General features: G+C 43.1%; 1 protein-coding gene across 1 annotated transcript; it reads left to right on the top strand.

Moving 5' to 3' along the window:
- Positions 1 to 8,256: 8,256 nt before the first annotated feature.
- On the top strand, positions 8,257 to 17,608 carry LOC119379017 (uncharacterized). The gene is made up of 2 exons (XM_037648148.2): positions 8,257 to 8,303; positions 16,984 to 17,608. Exons 1-2 carry the CDS (start codon positions 8,270 to 8,272, stop codon positions 17,571 to 17,573), a joined length of 624 nt encoding a protein of 207 aa, XP_037504076.1. The 5' UTR covers positions 8,257 to 8,269; the 3' UTR covers positions 17,574 to 17,608.
- Positions 17,609 to 17,984: the final 376 nt, after the last annotated feature.

The raw sequence follows: 17,984 nt of genomic DNA, 5'->3' as shown, positions 1-17,984 counted from the left end.
ACGGATGGGCGGCTGCATGGCAAAGCGGTGCAGGAGACAATTCACATCTGATATTTCGAGTATATGGACCAATCGAGAGTATGTACTATATTGACGTCACGGGAATCACTGTTCTGCGTCCCGAAATGCGCCAGAAAGACGAGAAACACCAGGAGAGAATGTCGCGCTCGTTTTTTTTTTTGTATTTTCAGAGGCTTGTGAGGGGCCCTTTCACCACTCCGAGCTCTAAGACGAGAGATTGGTTTCTTTCTCGCCTTCCTACAGGCGCTATCACCCTCCTCGCCACTTATTCAAAAATAATGAACAATGTCAGCACTAAGCTTTGAGCCTATATCGGGATTTTGCGCTTTTCGGCTACACGCTGATATCTCTGCCGCAGTGGATAACGCACAAAACGAAATCATTTGATCGCGCACTATATATAGTCATGCGAGACAAGACAGAACGGGCGTGCGACTGCATGGAGATTCACAATTTATATATGGACCCTCGTGTACGGACCAATCGAGAGCTTATTTCCTCATGACGTCACGTGAACACGCTGTTCATGTTCCACGAATTGAGCCGAAAAGACGCGAAACGCCTGGAGAAAATAACGCGCTCGTTCTTTGTATTTTGATGGGCTGTTTAGGGACCCTTTAAAAAAAAAAACCACGCTGTTGAGGGTACCGCAATACACCCATAATTTGCTTTTCATCGTAGGCACTTACTGGTTTCAGTTTCAAAAAGCAAGCGAAGAGAAGGATGTGCACATACCAGCACAGAGCACAGCGAGAACTGTAAGCCGCATCGTTGACACTGTAAATAAATGCAGAAGTGTCAAGGTGAGCAGAGTCGCGAACTGAAATAAAAAAAAAAGAGAATGCTGTAATGAATCTTACTAGGATAGATGAAATACTTACCTAATGAGTGCAATGACTAAGACCTTGTAGGCTCGTGCTACCGATGGTTGAAACAACCCGGGGAATGCTGATTTATTATCTCGAGACTCCCTGCAAGCGATGATTCATGTGATTCCAATTGTCACACAGAAGAGCCTATCGCAAAGTGAAAGCCGCGATAAAAATGGCGCACGATAGCAGTGGGGACGTCTGGCCGTACTAGTCAGTGAGCTCTCGCACTTTGCTCCATGGACCTCAATCATTGCTCCGCTATACGTCGCACAAGTGTCATGCAATCGCGTAGGCCGCGGCTTTCGCATCGACCACCCATCGCATGAATTAATTTTAAAGCATAGGCACCTGGGCGACCTTACTGAAACATTGCGTACATCACTTTAATAACTGTATACGATTTCTTATAGTTGTTAGAGAAACGTATCGAATTATTACAATGCCGTACGGAACTTTCATGTGGGGGATATGTCGTCATCTAAACACAAAGCTCGAAAACACGACTTACGATTGTGTGGAGAGATACGTTGCAACAGATACGAAGCTGTCGGGGCTGATAACAACTTCATAAAGTGGTGAACTGACAGATTGTGCACTGTTGTCACAGCTGAATTATTCATTCACAAAACATTCATTCAATAAGATAATATCGTGGTTAGAAGATCACTTGCCGTGCCCGTTCCCTAATAATTCGTCTTTGTGCTGTTACTCTACTGAAATCAGTTTGAATCCACCTCAACTCGTTTAGCTTTATGTCCATCTGTAGTAAGTTTAATTTGATACGTTCAAATAGGAACTATCAAATCCACGGGTGAATTACGGTAAGACTAGCCTTTTTCAGCATCAGAGCAGATCAGAAGTTAAGTATAACACCAAATATGGAATGAAATCGACACGAAATACTCTATGTAACAGCGAAGTGCTCATTTATTGCGGTTATCGTTCACGAGCTTCACACTGTCTTTGCGTTTAAGCAGTGGCGCCTTGCGTGCCGCCGAGCGCTGGCGCTTTAAGTTGAACTTTCTGTCAACGCAACCGATGTGGCAGAAAAACAGAACGTGCGTTTGCATGCTTCCAAAACGCCAAACTACTTCCGAACTTCAAACGGGAAGCGTGCGGGCGTTTTTACCGTAAATGTAAAAAAAGGGAGTGCAAGAGTGGTTTCTGACAAAATACCGCGCATATGAAAAAGAAATAAACGAAGGGGGGGGGGAGTTGTCGGCTAAGAATGTATTCTAAGCAGTGACAACATTATTCTATATTTCCTCGAACGAATGAAGGCCAAGAAAGGGCGGTTTTAGTACTATGTTTATTTGTGATGAGCGCACCACTTTGAATAAAAGCACCTTCTGTCAACCTGGCAGAACGCACTGCATCCAGAATTCGACGCATGTATCTGTCAGCTTGCCTTTGGGTGGATTGCATGTAAATTATTCGGTCATTAGTTACTTGAATCAGTGTTTCATTATTTCATGTGAGAGAATTAGGCAGATAAGAACTGGGACCCTTTGACGTTTTACCAAGGTTTGTAACAGGGTCGCTGATGCTGAAGGCTGTCCTGACCAACACCTTCTGCTGTCGTCCTGATATTAGTGCATGATATATCACCGCAAGTATTTTAAGGCGGCGACATTATGCAGGTCAAAACTAGACCTTTGGCACTGAAAGGATGAATTTCATGAGCGCGGCAATCGACGAGATGCTGTTGTCTCTGCCGACCGTCGTGGACACCGAAGACTCTCGAAGGGCAGCCGGTTCACTAGAAAATAGCAGGAGATTATAATGCCGTAGCATACCTCCCATATTATTATGAGGTCTGAGAAGTCACACGCATGTAGACAGAGAATCACCGGACGATAAATTTTCAGAATGGCTTATCGCAATAGACTCGAGTGAGGCATTATGACGTAATAGCGTTCTTTTGTAATATTCTTATGACGAGAGCAGATCTTCTCCTAAAACGATTCTAATTCTAATGGGACGTACGTATACGTAGGCAAGCACTCGCGAACTCAGGTCACGCCACCGTATGCTAGTGTTATTCAAGCCGCACTCAAATGCAGTGCGTTGTTTGCAGCGAACTAGAAGCTCCGGTATTCAGCTCAGGTTGCAGCATGCAATTAGGGATGGTAATAGAGACGAATGATTAATCGATTAATCGATGAAAAGTATCCCGCAAAACGATTAATCGTCATCGATGTCCACCTTTCAGTTAAATGACTTACATTGATTAATCTTTGTCGATTAATCGATTTACAGACAGTGAAAGGAGTGACGCAAAAATTCTAAAATTGCCCTTGAACACTGAGCAAAAGCAGCGACTGTGATGCAGGGGCGAGTGCATGGTGAGCGAGTGGAGCAGTTATTTAGTGTCGACTGTTTCCTCGAGTCCCAAGTAATGTCGCACCCGTCCGAGTCAAGTGCTTGCCCTCGCTTACCCCACACTGCACATGCATTTTATATACGTTACGCAGCCAGCCTTGGCAAGTGTTCTCGCCGTCAAGACAATTTCCGCGCAATCTTTCCCTTTCTTCTGTGACACCCTCCTACAGGCTCTGTTTTGCTTTGACAGGTATCGCACCCCCCTCCCTTCCTCCTCTACATCTGCCAGCACATAGATGCGAGCGATTCAATAACTACTCGTTAAGACCAGCACGCATTGCTGCTTTGTGTTTTCCCTCATTGTATCGGTAATGCACATATTGAGGTTTACCGCATTGGAACGACACCGCAGTCATTAGCACAAATCATATTTAGTATTCAACAAAATAAATAATATCATTTATCAAACCGTTACGCACTTCTGTTTATAATAGTTGCTCCAGCTACCAAACGATTTTAAATAGTCCTACACAAATGTATTTCAACTTCATTGAAAGCGCCCGCCCTATACGTCGATTAATCGATTAATCGACGAAAAAAAAAAAACCGCTCATCGACGGTGACTAGTCGATTAATGACGACACCGACGCACTATTAATTTTGACCGATTAAAAAAAAAAAGATCGACTATCGCCAAATGCAACAGATTATTCGTGTAGAAAAAGACGCCATACTAAGCGAGAAACGATATTTGGACTCTGTCTACTTTTCAGTTAGAAGTTTCACGTACGCACCGGTGAACTCGTTGCATTCATCGAACAGGATACGCCTCTTGCACGTCAGTTTCGCAATTAGTTGCTTCGCTTTCTTTTTGCGAAGTAATATTTCGAAACGAAAGCGACAGTCGTATAAACAAGTTAGCTTGTGAACGCACCTCCAAGTCAGTACAGAGACTAGAAAGTTCACGTGAAGAGAGCTGAATCAAAGTGTCGAGCTTGAGGTAAAATACAAATCTATCTTGTTGACGTCAACTTCGTCGTTCAACGCCACGTGTTTCCTCGGCGGCTTCCGCATATTATAAAACACTGTATATGGGATTCCACATAACAGCGGTGTCGGGATGCCGCTGTTATAAAGCACGTGTTTCTCTAAAGAGGTGCAGGGCAAAGAGTTCATAGCAAAAGCTTATACAGGGTGTTTCAAGAAATGTGTCCAACCTTCTCAAAAAATCAAGAAAATGCGATTTTTGCTCGGGGCTTTCAGAATTGCTTTTTCTATAGCGGCCGGAATCTTAAGGTAGTTAAGGACATCATTTAGGACAGTAATTAAGAAAGTTACTTTAATTAACTTTTTAATTAGTGGAGTTAGGTGATTGTGTCAAATGGGAGAATTGAAGTTCTTCATGCGAGGAACCCATCCGAGCTTTGAGATTTCGAAAAAGCGTCCTCTAGTAATTGTTGTGGCGTAATTAAATTCAACGAAATGCAATGGCTTTCAAAAGCGAAAGCCATCGAATTCGGTTGAATTTCATTACTTCGTAATTATTACTAGAGGCCGCTTTTTCGAAATCTCAATGTTGGGATGGGTTTCTGGCACGAAGACCTTCAATTCTCCAATTTGACACAGTCATCTAACTCCAATAATTAAAAAGTTAATTAATCTAACTTTCTTAATTACTGTCTCAAGTCATGTCTCTAACCATCTTAAGATGCCTAGCGCTACATAAAAATTCATTCACTCATTTTGGGCGTCTCAGAAGAATATGGCAGTTGCGTTCTTCCATGTTTCTGTTTAGGTTTCGCCATTGAATTCGGTTGAATTTCATTACTTCGTAATTATTACTAGAGGCCGCTTTTTCGAAATCTCAATGTTTGGATGGGTTTCTGGCATGAAGAACTTCAATTCTACCATTTGACACAACCACCTAACTCCACTAATTAAAAAGTTAATTATTTTAACTTTTTTAATTACAGTCCCAACTAATTTATTTAACCATCTTAAAATCCCGGCCACTACAGAAAAACCAATTCTGAAGGCAGCAATCAAATATCGCATTTTCCTGATTTTTTGAGAAGGTTGGACACATTTCTTGAAACACCCTGTATATGCTTCGAGTACTGGCTGATACAAATTACCAAGTCAGCAATTAGCAAGTGCCACTTGAAGTGATTCACTAGAAAGCAATTAGTAAAATTTTGTTAATCAGTAATCGTTTCGGTGATAGCCTGACATATCCTAATGGTCAATGTTCAAAACTGACCTATTCGGCGGCTCGGTGGCAACTCAGCGACGACCTTGTGGAGGGCTAAGATAATGAAACAGATCGGTACAAAATACGTAAACGCTTAATTGACCAAGAGCGGAATAAGCATCTTAACTCCCCACTAAATTCCACTGCGGCTCGTATATATTGACCCAATTATGAGTCAGTAATCAGCTATAGAGGCACAAGCCCGTCGTCGACATCTATACCCGGGCGAAGTTTCGAAAAAGTTCTTCAGACCGTAGCGCGTTGCCGCCCCCTGGGAGGTAAAAATTGCAGTTCAAAGAGCAATCGCTCTGAGGAGAGTTGCTCCGACAGATCTTCTCACTCGCACGACACTATCGGCTGGAATTTACGTGAAACCGGTGCAAAGGTGCCCAACCCTTCAGATAATAAGAGAACTATATTAGACGCTGCCGAGTTCGCAAAAACACCCCTTATCTTCATTTACCTGTTCCCAATATGATATAGCAATCCAGAGACAATGGTGGTCTTGATAACCGAGCTACGTTTCACTCTACTGTCTCCTTCGTATCAGCACGCAATTCAGGCAAGCCATTTCTTCGTGTTTTATTGCATTTGTTATCTGCACATTCGTCGATAACCGAGCCTGGCAGTCGAGAGGTCAATCAAGAGACAATTTCTATTTGTTTTACTTCATGCGCATCCAATGATTGAATTGAAAGCATACGATTGTCCCTGCCCCTGAACTGCCCCTGAATTACTTATTTCTTTTATGTGCAAAGTGAAATAAAGAACTTGAGCAGACGTACGCAACAAATCGTTGGTAGAGGCTTACCGTTTTCTTCACTCGTAGACGAGTCACAATTCCTGGTACAGCCTTGAAAAGAAACTATACGCCTTTAAAACTATTCATGGTTGCTTAAGACAATACACACATCCTATATTCGAAATATGAATAATAAAAGCATTTTATGGTTAATTAGCGAAGCTGCCTTGTGGCGTCAGCTTATGAAACGGGTAACCATCAATATTAAAACCACACGAGAAACGGTGCGCTTCGCTAGTTCAATTTACAGCGTACCTATACGGAAGGTGTCAGTAAATTATATAAGTAAAGATAACAAGCATGTCTGAATATAATTCTTAATAAAAGCCAGCGAAGTGTGCGACAATAGATGCCACTTTCCTTCTTTTTGTCGTCCTTTACAGAATTCACGCACCCACTACCACCTCGACTAAGTACTTACGAGGCGAAATTGAATTACAAGAAATTACTATGAATGAATATAAGTGAATATGAATATAACGAAGAGTGCAAAACAGGGATATGTACTACACTGCATCGAGGGGTTGAAATTTCACTTTCGTGTCTTGTCCATTGTTCTGTTTCCGCCTCGACTGCGAAGTGAGCGCTGTTCCAGTTATCTCAAACAAAGCTGATAAGAGCTCCGCCGAAACCACTAGTTCCCCGTTGCATGTGGGACGATCACCTGCTGACTGCGAAATGACAATCTCGTCGCGCAACTATTATCTGATATCCCTGCTCATATAAGGCGCCCACTCGAGTTGATGCCAGGAAGCCGGCTCAATAGCAAGGTAAGCACTCGGCTATTCTTGTACAGCTCTATGGAGTGATACCCAGGAAAATCGCACTTTGCATCTTTATACGAGCGTTTCAAAACCCATGTTTAGAACCCTACGTTTATACTGGTAAAATATTTATACGTAGAACTTGCAGCGAAAGCTGTACTAAACGTTGTGTCCATGCACTTAGACTTGGAGAGGAGTGATATACGCAGCTAAACGAACGTCGAAAGGCCTCCTCCTCAGCTAAAATATTTTAGTTCGATTTGGAAGTCACACCGAAGATTAATTTCTAAAGGAGCTTTCTCGGTAAAGAGAGATTTTCACACAAACGCAAAGAGTCATTTACTAAAGTAAGAAACAAAAGAGAGGAAAAAAACCTCCGATGCACTATTTGCGGCGGGGTGGCTAGATTAAGCATATTGTCTAGCTCGTCAATAGAAGCGTACAGAAGAATTACATTGTAGAACTGTATCTTAGGATGCAGGTAGTTCAGAAAAGTAAACTGCGTTGACTATACATTCGTGTGCGTTGCACTAAGAGCAGCTCTAAGACGTTCTGAAACAGTGAAATGAACACGCAGAGAATAAAAGTTGCATTCACATTTAATTTCATGTCTCATCACGTTCAATTTTCATGCATGAGGCGTCCATAAGCGTACTGGCCATTTACGTCCAAGCACCGCGTGCACGTGATGGCCAATACGCGCACCATTATTATCCGACATACCCAGAAAGGTTATGCCGCTATCCAGAGAGGCATATGTTGAATTTTAAGTGCTAATAGAAATAACTATGTGTGATCATATATCTTCATCCTTTCGTGTGCGCGCTACAAAGGAGGAATAGCGAGTAAGTTGTTTGTGCTCGTTTGCCTGCAAGCCTATTAAAAAGAATGCATGTTATATCTCGATGTTATAATTTAAACATTGCACGTGGTTTTGTCGAACTGAGGCCGACTTATTTGTTCACAAATGAAATCACGCAACGAACTGCATCACCTATAGTTGTTATCGCTATACTATAATGGAATTCATAGCTATATTCTTGGGCAGTTAAAGGGCTGTGCGCTGTTAATATTTGTATTTTGTACGCGCACTCACATGCGAGGTACAGTTTGGTAGCAAAAGTATGAGGCTACTGTGCAAGTGCGTTTGATGACATCATACTTCCGGCGATTGCGACACTAGCTGCATAGTCCTCACCGGTTTATTGCGTTACTCTCTTCTAGGTCCCCCTCAAAAATGATTCCAGTCGTCCTCTTCGCTCTTTTCGCCGGTAAGTTGATTTAACATCACCAGTCATGTCCTTTGCTATATGTATGCCAAGCATACAGAAAGCAGAGGGCAGCCAGTGCCTTGCTTTAGTTTTATGCAATTCTTGAAAACACAGACAGAGAAAAATGCTGCACAGGTAGTCATCGGTAGTACTATGTACTTACTTTCTCGCTTTTTTTTTCTTTGAGCTGCCCCTTTATGTGTTCAAGAATGCACCGACTGCCCCCTCCCCAACTCCCGAAAAAAAAAAAAAACGAGCGTTAATAAAGTGTATCCAGCGAACAGCCGCCGATGTTTTAGGGTGTGTTGATAAAATATTGGTTGCTTCACTTAAAAAAATAATAATAAATAAATAAACAAAACTCATATTTGCTTTAAGTGCCGATGAATTTCCTTTGTTATTCAGATATAATATGAAAGTCGTCCTAGGTTGAATGTTTATACATGAAATAACTTTTCCCACCTTAATTTAGAGCGCCAACATGGCCATGATAGAAATGCACCACTGTCACAGTGCGTAGCAAGGACAGTTGGCGGTTACCGAAACATTCAAAGAGTGGTCAACTGGCACCAGTTAATGATGTTTTGATTACACCATGAAAAAAAAATTCGGCAGATCCTACGAACCGTGGGAGTCGATGTTGTGCGAAGCATGCGGCGGGTAGGTGACTGTGGCGTAACTTTTTTACTGAGCGACACGTTACAAAATGACGGTAAAGATTTGTATAAATTTTATACGCACACATATATATGTCGAAGAGCCGCATATGTGTTATATAACCAGTTGTTTACGGTTGGGTAACGCTGCCAATGGCAACGTGGCTATTACCAACACCAGAAGCGGTAAGCTGATATGTAGTGCTTATACGTGTCCCGAGAATGCACGCACGTTTCACGAACCCGTGTGCATGTGTGCAAGAAGTTATTGACAGTTCTTGAACAAGGGCATCATCACCGTGATCAGTGAGCGCCAGCAGCTGGTCATGACTTGTTATAGGATCCGGTCGTGATCGTGGTGACGAGGGGTCCATGTGTAGGGAAGTATGTGGTATAGTAGAGCTGTTGGATTTCGTGGATGCCTCGGTCATTTCGTCGACAAATTGTCTGTCGACAGAGCCGGCGACATGTCGGAACCTGAAGCCACCCTTCGCGTTGGTGAGGTATAGGCCGTCGAGGCTGGTAGGCCTGGATAGTGCTACATAGACCAACATCAGTGGATGGTGCTTGTCGTTTTCGTAGACTACCTGGGCGTATGTGGCCTACGTAGCCTAGTCTACAAAGAGGCTGTCAATCAATCTGGCATCATCCTCGGTCAGCATGAGGCCATCGCCCAGCCTCGTAAGAAATGAAGAGGACACTGCGTCGTTCTGGTGGGCGAAGTGCACTTTACGGTGCGGTGATGTGGATATCATATGTAACTTTCGTTATTGTATTCCTCCGGGGTCGAACAATGCTTCAATATAGCTTGCTGAATCGTAGGAATACAAATGTAATGTTTATTGGACTGTTATAAAAGCGTAGCCAACACTGGAACTACCGACGTTAATCTGATATGACGCCTGTATCGTAGGAGTACATGTCGTAGGAGTATCATGTAGTGTTTACCCAGGTAGCACAAAACGGATAATTGACGTTTTATAAACGTTTATCCGAGACGATAAAAACGTTTAGAAAACGTCACGAAAAAGAAGCTAAAGGTCTAGAAAACGTTTTATATCTCGTCTAATGTCCGGCTAGAATCCGTTTTTAAGACCATCTAGAAAACGTTTTTAAGACGATCTAAAAAACGTTTTTAAGACGATCTAGAAAACGTTTTAAAAACGTTTTAAAAACGTCGCAAAAAAATCCCATTTTTAAAACAGATAAAATATCCCATTGCATCGTCTTTGAAAAGACGTTTTCTAAACGTTTTTAAGACGATCTAGAAAACGTTTTAAAAACGTCGCAAAAAATCCCATTTTTAAAATAAAAATATCCCATTGCATCGTCTTTGAAAAGACGTTTTCTAAACGTCTTTAAGACGTCATGCAGGATCTCTTTTCTTTTAGCTGTTTTGTTTTTGCGCATGCAATTATAATAGTGCACGTTTTTAGGAAGCCCTCTCTGTTATAGTAATTACAGTTACTTTATTCGGTAATTACCATTACAGAGTGAGAGCTCAGTCGATTCACAGACAAAAGTGGTCATGTAATAATTTATTATGTAAAACAGCAACGACTCCTGTACAGCATAGAAACGTAAGAACCACGAAATGAGATATAGCATGCGAATATATAACATTATTCAGAAGCGGCAAAAGAACGCAAAATATCGCGGTAATTAAAGTGCAGCTATATAGTATCCAACCTTCAAGAACACTTTTTGTTGCACGATTCATCATTCGCAGAATTGTTGTCAAACAACTAACAGTGCAATATCACAAAATTTAGGATCTGGCACAGCCATTCTGCAATATGTAAGCGTCGTCTCATTAGCTTTACTTAATCAAACGCAAGGATGAAGTGAAGAGAAATTGTCGAAAAGGGAATGTCGCTGAAGCCAACGACTAGACAAGGGGACTAGTTTCCGTCAGGCAGGGGCGTAGTGAGAAATTTTTTTCGGGGGGGGGGGGGGGGGTTCCACCATACTTTATGTATGTTCGTGCGTGCGTTTGTATGTGTGCGTGTATATAAACGCGAGCAAAATTGAAAATGCGTCAGGGCCCTGACGAAGACAAGCATTCATGATGAAACGTTTCCTCAACGCTTAATCTTCCGCTGAACTTTTTTCTTGTAGGAAGGAGAGAGAGAGAGAAGGAACAGAGGATAGGCAGGGAGGTTAACTAGCGTCCAGTTTGCTACCCTACTCATGGGAGGAGAATGAGGGAGTAAAAATAGAGAGAAAGAGACATTTCACAACACACACACAGAAAAGCGTATCACAGGTGGTCACTCAATTTTGTTGCCTTGAAGTACTGCAGGAGGGCTCGTATGGTTTTCTGGGCTGATGTGCTATGAAGACAGACTCCCAAGGTATTTCCTTCGGGAAAAGGCCGACCCTCAAGTCTCCTGAAGGCACACTGGCACACTGGAGAGTCCGGCGATGTGTTTGAAATAGCATACAGCGGCACAAATGATGATCGAAAGTCTCTACAAAGTTGCAGTTACGCACATTGATGAATCTGCCCTACCAGTGCGATAGGTGAATGAGTTAGAAGACCCTACACCGAGCCACAGCAACACAAGAAAAAGACGTGGACAGTAGAAGTGGACAGGACAGCGCTTACTCCTGTCCACTTCTACTGTCCACGTTTTTTTTTTTTTCAGTGTGCTTCAACCTAATTTTCCAAACATGAACGTAAACCAACAGGCCCAACTCGCCATCTTGCTCCAACACAGCATTCAAAGCAGGCAAGGAGGCATGAATCAGGCACCTGGTGTGTGTCTCCCTTCGTTTCAAAACAATCGTTCAGAGCGCTACTTAAGACCACAGCTAGTGGAAATCGACTCCAATGTAAATCACTAATACCAAAACAAAACTGCAAAATAATATTTGGCCCACCCAGGCAAGAATGCGTAATGAAAGAAGAACGTAAATTGCTAGCAAAATCACTGTTGCTGAAGTGTATTGCTCACAAAATGAAACTTTTAGAAACGTTCTTACAACATGCCTCTGTTGGAACATTTCTCACTGAAAAAATGTTGGCAAAAAACTCTGGCATCATTACAGAATAAGACTAGACGTTGGGAACAAAAGGCGCCGTTTTAGACGTTAGCTAAAAATATTTGTGGATGCAGCATCCGTGTTTCAAACGGCGCCCACTAAAGAAGTAACGGTTTCAGGCTTCGAAATGCAGCGTACAAAACTTATCCCAGAAATCATGGTACGTCTGACATCCCTAGAGAGCACACAGTTAAGCTTAAATGTGCCATGGCTAGCAGAAAATATGAACACTGTAAATTATAGCGACATATAACAAAAAGTACAACTAAACCAATTGTAGCGCGAAAACAAAATGTATGAACAGAAAACTAATCGAAACGACCACAAAAATTACAATGAATGAGCCACTTACTAAAATGAATAAATAAAATTTAGGAATATGAAAATGCCAGCCTGATAAAAAAACATCTTTCTTTTATGATGCCCAGTATTAGAAAATGTCAGGCTAAAAGAACAAATTAATATAATGATAAGACACATCAGGTAAAAAAATTGGGACTCTTCCCCATTTTTTACTCAAAAAGCACACAGCTGTAAACTCAGGATTGTCAGAGGCAGATCAGGGTATTGCACTTAGTACATCACATTGCTCAGCGTCAAAATATCACAATGTGTGGCAAGTCAGTCTGAACACATGGCTTCATGACAGGTACTTGATGGAAATCACTAGGCACATCCGGAAGTCTGCAAAGTGAATAAATAAATTGAATTGAACAAACGAAAACGTAGCTTTAAAGGGAACTCTGGGGATTTTTTGATATTCACCGATTTGAATTAAACTCTAAACATGGGTTCTCTACGGTACCCTGATGATATGTGCCAAATTATACAACCGTAAGTCGTTCAGTTTTTTAGAAAACGAATTTTGAAATTGGCAGCCAATTCCGGAATCACGCCTGTTAACGCAGCCCACCCTCTTCGTGTGTTAACTGCTTTACAAACTGTGACCTTTTGTTTTTGAAAGTTTCCAAGGGAAAGAGAAAAATGTCAATCTCTTGACATCCATTTTTTTCATACTAAAACCTGTCAGTCAGCCCATCAAAAAAAAGAAAGTAATAATTTAGTTGGTGTAGCCTTTAATTCTAAACATCTAGGGCAAATACCATCTGCAATAAATAGGAGAAAAGATCATTTCAGTATTTTTTATTATACCTATAGGACGGTGTGAAAAGATGAAAACTCGATAACACGGTATGGCGACAGAGAGCGAGCCTGCTATATTTAACCAGGCACAAGAGACGCGCAAGAGAACCTCTTGGTTCTGCTAAGAGCTGCAGGCTTTACCGAGAAAGGAGGAGGTTAACAGAGTAGGGGAAACAAATCACAAGTCCGAAAGCGCATCGAGATAGTCAAGGCAGCACTGAAAAAACATGCCAACTCCTCCCCGTGAAACGCATCTTTGACTCTCATGCCCTCAGAAATTCGCAACTAACAGAAAAGCGTGCCCAGCCTCTCGTTACATGCAGCTTGTACTGTGGAAGGAACCATGAACCAGTACGCTGTCGCTGCAAAGATTCTCTCATCCACAAACTTCAGTGACACAATAAAACAGATGACACATGCCGTAACTTCCAACAATGCAGTTTTAAAATTGGGTGCGCGAAGCTCTGCGTTCGTTCATCGCCATTGCGCATGCATTATGCGCTACGTACGCAACAAACGCTATCTGCGTATCCCATTGTAAAACTGGCTACTCCGCATGCGTCGTACGCCATCCTCGCGTATGCGCCCAACGAACGCTATCTTTGCGTACCCTATTCTAAAACTTCTTACGCGGCACACGTAGCTTAAGCTAATGTGTATCTTGAAACTCATCATGCGGCCAAGAAAAGACAGTCATTTTACTGAAATTAGGTTAACAAATATAAATATGGTTTTCGCCGATGTTCGTTTGAGCATGAACGGAAACCACGACGTGCATTTACGTTTAGACAACTTTATCATGTATGCTGAATAAATTCCGCAGTAACGTACTGCTGAAACATCACATGCAGCCCGTGATGCAATGGAACACGCTTTTTCATTTGCCATAGTTCTGAAATACTGAGCGCAAATGCAGTAAAAATGAACTTACCTTCAAAAATTACAGAAGCCCGTGGTTACAGTATCCGCCAATCCACAGAAAACTAATTGCACATCAAAGTAACCACGCCCGTCCCTCGAGCATAGAAGAAAGGAAGTTGCGAGAGCGTCCCGCGCGCAAGCTGATGAGTGAATTTTTCCGCAGAGAATCTTACGGGACTCTAACCGTCAGTCAGAGTAACAGTCGCTCCACAGAGACATACTTCCATTCGGGTCCACAAGTTTAACACGCAGCGAAGTAGTTTCTTCACAGCTGCGTTTATAGCCTCCACGAACCACGACACAAGCACAAAATATAGCAAAAGAGTGCATGACCGGTGAGCTCGACCGCCCATGCGAAATCGGCGAGCTTAACTGAAATTGCAGAAGCAACGGCCGCGCGGATGGATACAGTCAGCGCTAAGGCCTTCGTGCAGAAGTTAGACGGTTATCGCTGCGAGTAAATTACAGTAAATGACGTAAAGTTTACTGGTTAACGAGCTTTGAAGTCTTCATTATTGCTGATGCAATGTAGACACCATACGCCTTTATTCTTTTGCGCGCTACTTTCTTTATCGCAGTGAGAGATGGCGTGCGCAGGCTCCAGTTCAAATTTCAATTCGTGGTGGTTCATGCATGCCCATGCATGCATGGGCCAAGTGGCGCGCGGTCCGCTGCTGGGCGACAAAACGTCTTATAAAGTGCGTCTTCTAGACGTCACAAACAAGACGTTTTTAAAACGTCGAAATTGGTTTAGGATCGAACAAACGTCTTGAAATATACGTTCCAGACCAAAATGGTTTTAAAAAATACGTTTTCTAGACGTTATCAAAAAACGGATATAATACGGATTTTCTGTGACGTTTTTAAAACGTCGAAATTGGTTTAGAATCGAACAAACGTCTTCAGATATACGTTGCAGACCAAAATGGTCTTAACAAATGCGTTTTCTAGACGTTATCAAAAACGGATATAATACGGATTTTCTGTGACGTTTTTAAAACGTCGAAATTGGTTTAGAATCGAACAAACGTCTGCAAATATACGTTGCAGACCAAAATGGTCTTAACAAATGCGTTTTCTAGACGTTATCAAAAACGGATATAATACGGATTTTCTGTGACGTTTTTAAAACGTCGAAATTGGTTTAGAATCGAACAAACGTCTTCAAATATACGTTCCAGATCAAAATGGTCTTAAAAAATGCGTTTTCTAGACGTTATCAAAAACGGATATAATACGGATTTTCTATGACGTTTTTAAAACGTCGAAATTGGTTTAGAATCCGTTTTATCCGTTTCATCCCTAAAAAAACGTTTTCTAGACCATGTGTGCTACCTGGGTAATGCTTTCTTGTAAAATTAGACAGCCGGCACCACAACCACAATTGACGTTGCACCGATATTACGCCTGCGTAGGCCGTTTTTCCAAACCAGTTTATAGACCTGGCGTGACTCAGTGGTAGAATACCTGATTGCCACGCAGAATGCTTGGGTTCGATTTCTGCTGGGATCCTAATTTTCATTCTTTCCATTCGTTGAGTCAACGCTGCCGATGTTGGTTTTTCTTAACGCTCTAGCATTTAAGTTACCAATGTCTGTTCTCGCCGTTCCTGGGTAGATATAAACTGTCAATCACCTGTGGCACATACCCGTACACCGCGGCCCGTGGTAAACGGGTATGTGCCACACGTGTCTAGTGGAAAGGGTTTGACGACGTACTCGACATGATTTTAATGTTATTCATGTCATGACCCGGCAGTCATTCGTCAAATCCTCTTACCCTCCCATGCAAATTTTGGTCTACACCAAGTTAAGGAGGCGATTATGAGAGCACCCAGACGTAGGCGGCTAGATAGATAGATAGATAGATAGATAGATACGTAGATAGAAACGCTCAAAGTGCCAGAGGTTCGCTAAGAAATGCTTCGCATTTAATTACATAAAGGCGCTGCTAAGATTAATCTAAACAGGCGACAGCTGCGGCAACACCTTGATACGAACTTGAGGCAATGAGGCGAGCTGGTGACTGAAAACAAGCGCTAGTGTGCTTCCCTCTCTGCCTTCCTTCTTTCACGGCGTCGCCTTTCTTTCAGCCCTTAAGTGCTTGCGCTGCAGATTCTGTGAAACTTGAGGCAAGTAGGCATCATAAGCAAGGATTGTAATCGACGTATTGAACGAAGACCGCGACGTTGTTTCACTGGCCTCCCCAGACGGGTCATATGAAGCCCCTGAAAAATCTCGAGAACGTGGGCAAATGCTGAAATGCAATTTGTTCCTACAAAAAAAAAATTAATAGTGATATTCTTTCTCTTCTTTAAAGCAATGGCAGAGTACGCGTCGTATGGCAATGAACTTTAAAAGGGTATGAACTTGAGGTGGTCGGCTTGGCTTCATAACAGGAAACAGCGCGGGCAAACGGGACAAGAAAGACCGGACGTATATATTTGTATACCTACGATATAAACGCTCATGTTGTTAGCCAGCGCCAAGTCCTGTCAGTCTTTCTTGTCCCATTCGCGCGCGCTGTTTCCCGTGATGATGGCAATGAACACATGGCTTTTTTATTGCGCAGAATTCCCCAGTCCTTGAGCGTGTTTCAAATAATTGTAAGAAGTTGAAAATGAACGCCGACTGCAAATGAAAACGACACGAATTTTTCCTATCAACGGGCGCCTTGTTCACAATGACCGTCTTTGTTATTTTTATTCGTGGTCGGTGCTCAATTTCATCTTCTTGCAATGCCTCCTCCGGACCAGACGTGATTCCGCCTACTCTTGACTTCAGGGTACAAATAAGAAACGTTGTCATCTTTCCGACTTGTCGCATGTTGTATTACTTGGCATTAGGCGGCATGAACTTTCATCATATGAGTCTTGACGACACTGATATGCGATTGTCCATAACTCTCTCCTTCAGGGGCCTTCAGTGCCAGCGTCAGCGATGCCAACCGCTACATCGACCAGGTGCTCGGTTACCAAATGGCCGATCTCATGCGTCGAAACAGGCTGGATCCACTCGCAGTGGCTCCTTACTTCACCAACCTGGGCAAGCCTGGCACTCTAAGCGCACAGATGCGCATCGTCAACGTCACCGGTCTGGGGCAGATCCGGCGTCAAGGCGACTGCGGCCGGCCCGGATCATCTGGACCCGGTCGAGTCACCGTCGGCTGCAACGTCGTCCTCGACCGCATTACCGTGAGCGCCACTTCCGACTTGAGTTACGCGGGCAGCGCCACCCGGCGCGTTGGAACTCGGGCTGACTTTGCCACCAACCACGCGCTGGTCGAGGTGACGTCCACGCTTGGCGGCCAGCCCACGGTCAACTTCAGGTTGCTCAGGCCACCCACCGCTCGTGTTTACTTCACCGGACTCAGGGACTTGCCCCTGTACCAGGTCATTGAGAAGGGCTACGAGCAAGAGTTCTCTCGTCTCCTTCAGACACAGCTCTCGGGGCCCTACCTCACCAACCTTGGTCACGCCTGCCGGGCCGTCCCCTTCCCACGTTAGCGTATCTTCACTTGCTGCTGCCCATGAATAAAACAAGATCCCATGGCTAGGAGGCCCTGCAGGGGGGCAGACGACAGGCGCCGCGTAAGCGCCTGCTCACGTAATGATGGAACATATTGTTAAAAAAACTCGAACCAATCCGAAATGAAGAAGAACTCTAAGCTTAAAAATAGACCCGCCAGCTAAAGATATAACGAAGAAATCCTTGGAGATTGAACCAATGCAAGAGTACATCGTAAAATATGTTAGCTTGTAAGCAATCAACAAATAAAAGGCTTTCTACTGCGTTCTGTCCTGTCTGCATGATGTTTAATTCGAACTAAGTGGCGCCAATTTTTAAACTTGCGCATTTCCGTCGAGTCCACGTCACTTTCTAAATGTCGACCACATTGCGGCGTCGACCATTTCGCT

This window comes from Rhipicephalus sanguineus, chromosome 1 (assembly GCF_013339695.2).
Source record: "Rhipicephalus sanguineus isolate Rsan-2018 chromosome 1, BIME_Rsan_1.4, whole genome shotgun sequence".
Classification (NCBI taxonomy): domain Eukaryota; kingdom Metazoa; phylum Arthropoda; class Arachnida; order Ixodida; family Ixodidae; genus Rhipicephalus; species Rhipicephalus sanguineus.
Note: the sequence above shows the minus strand (reverse complement) of the source record. Positions and strands in the feature narration are given on the sequence as shown.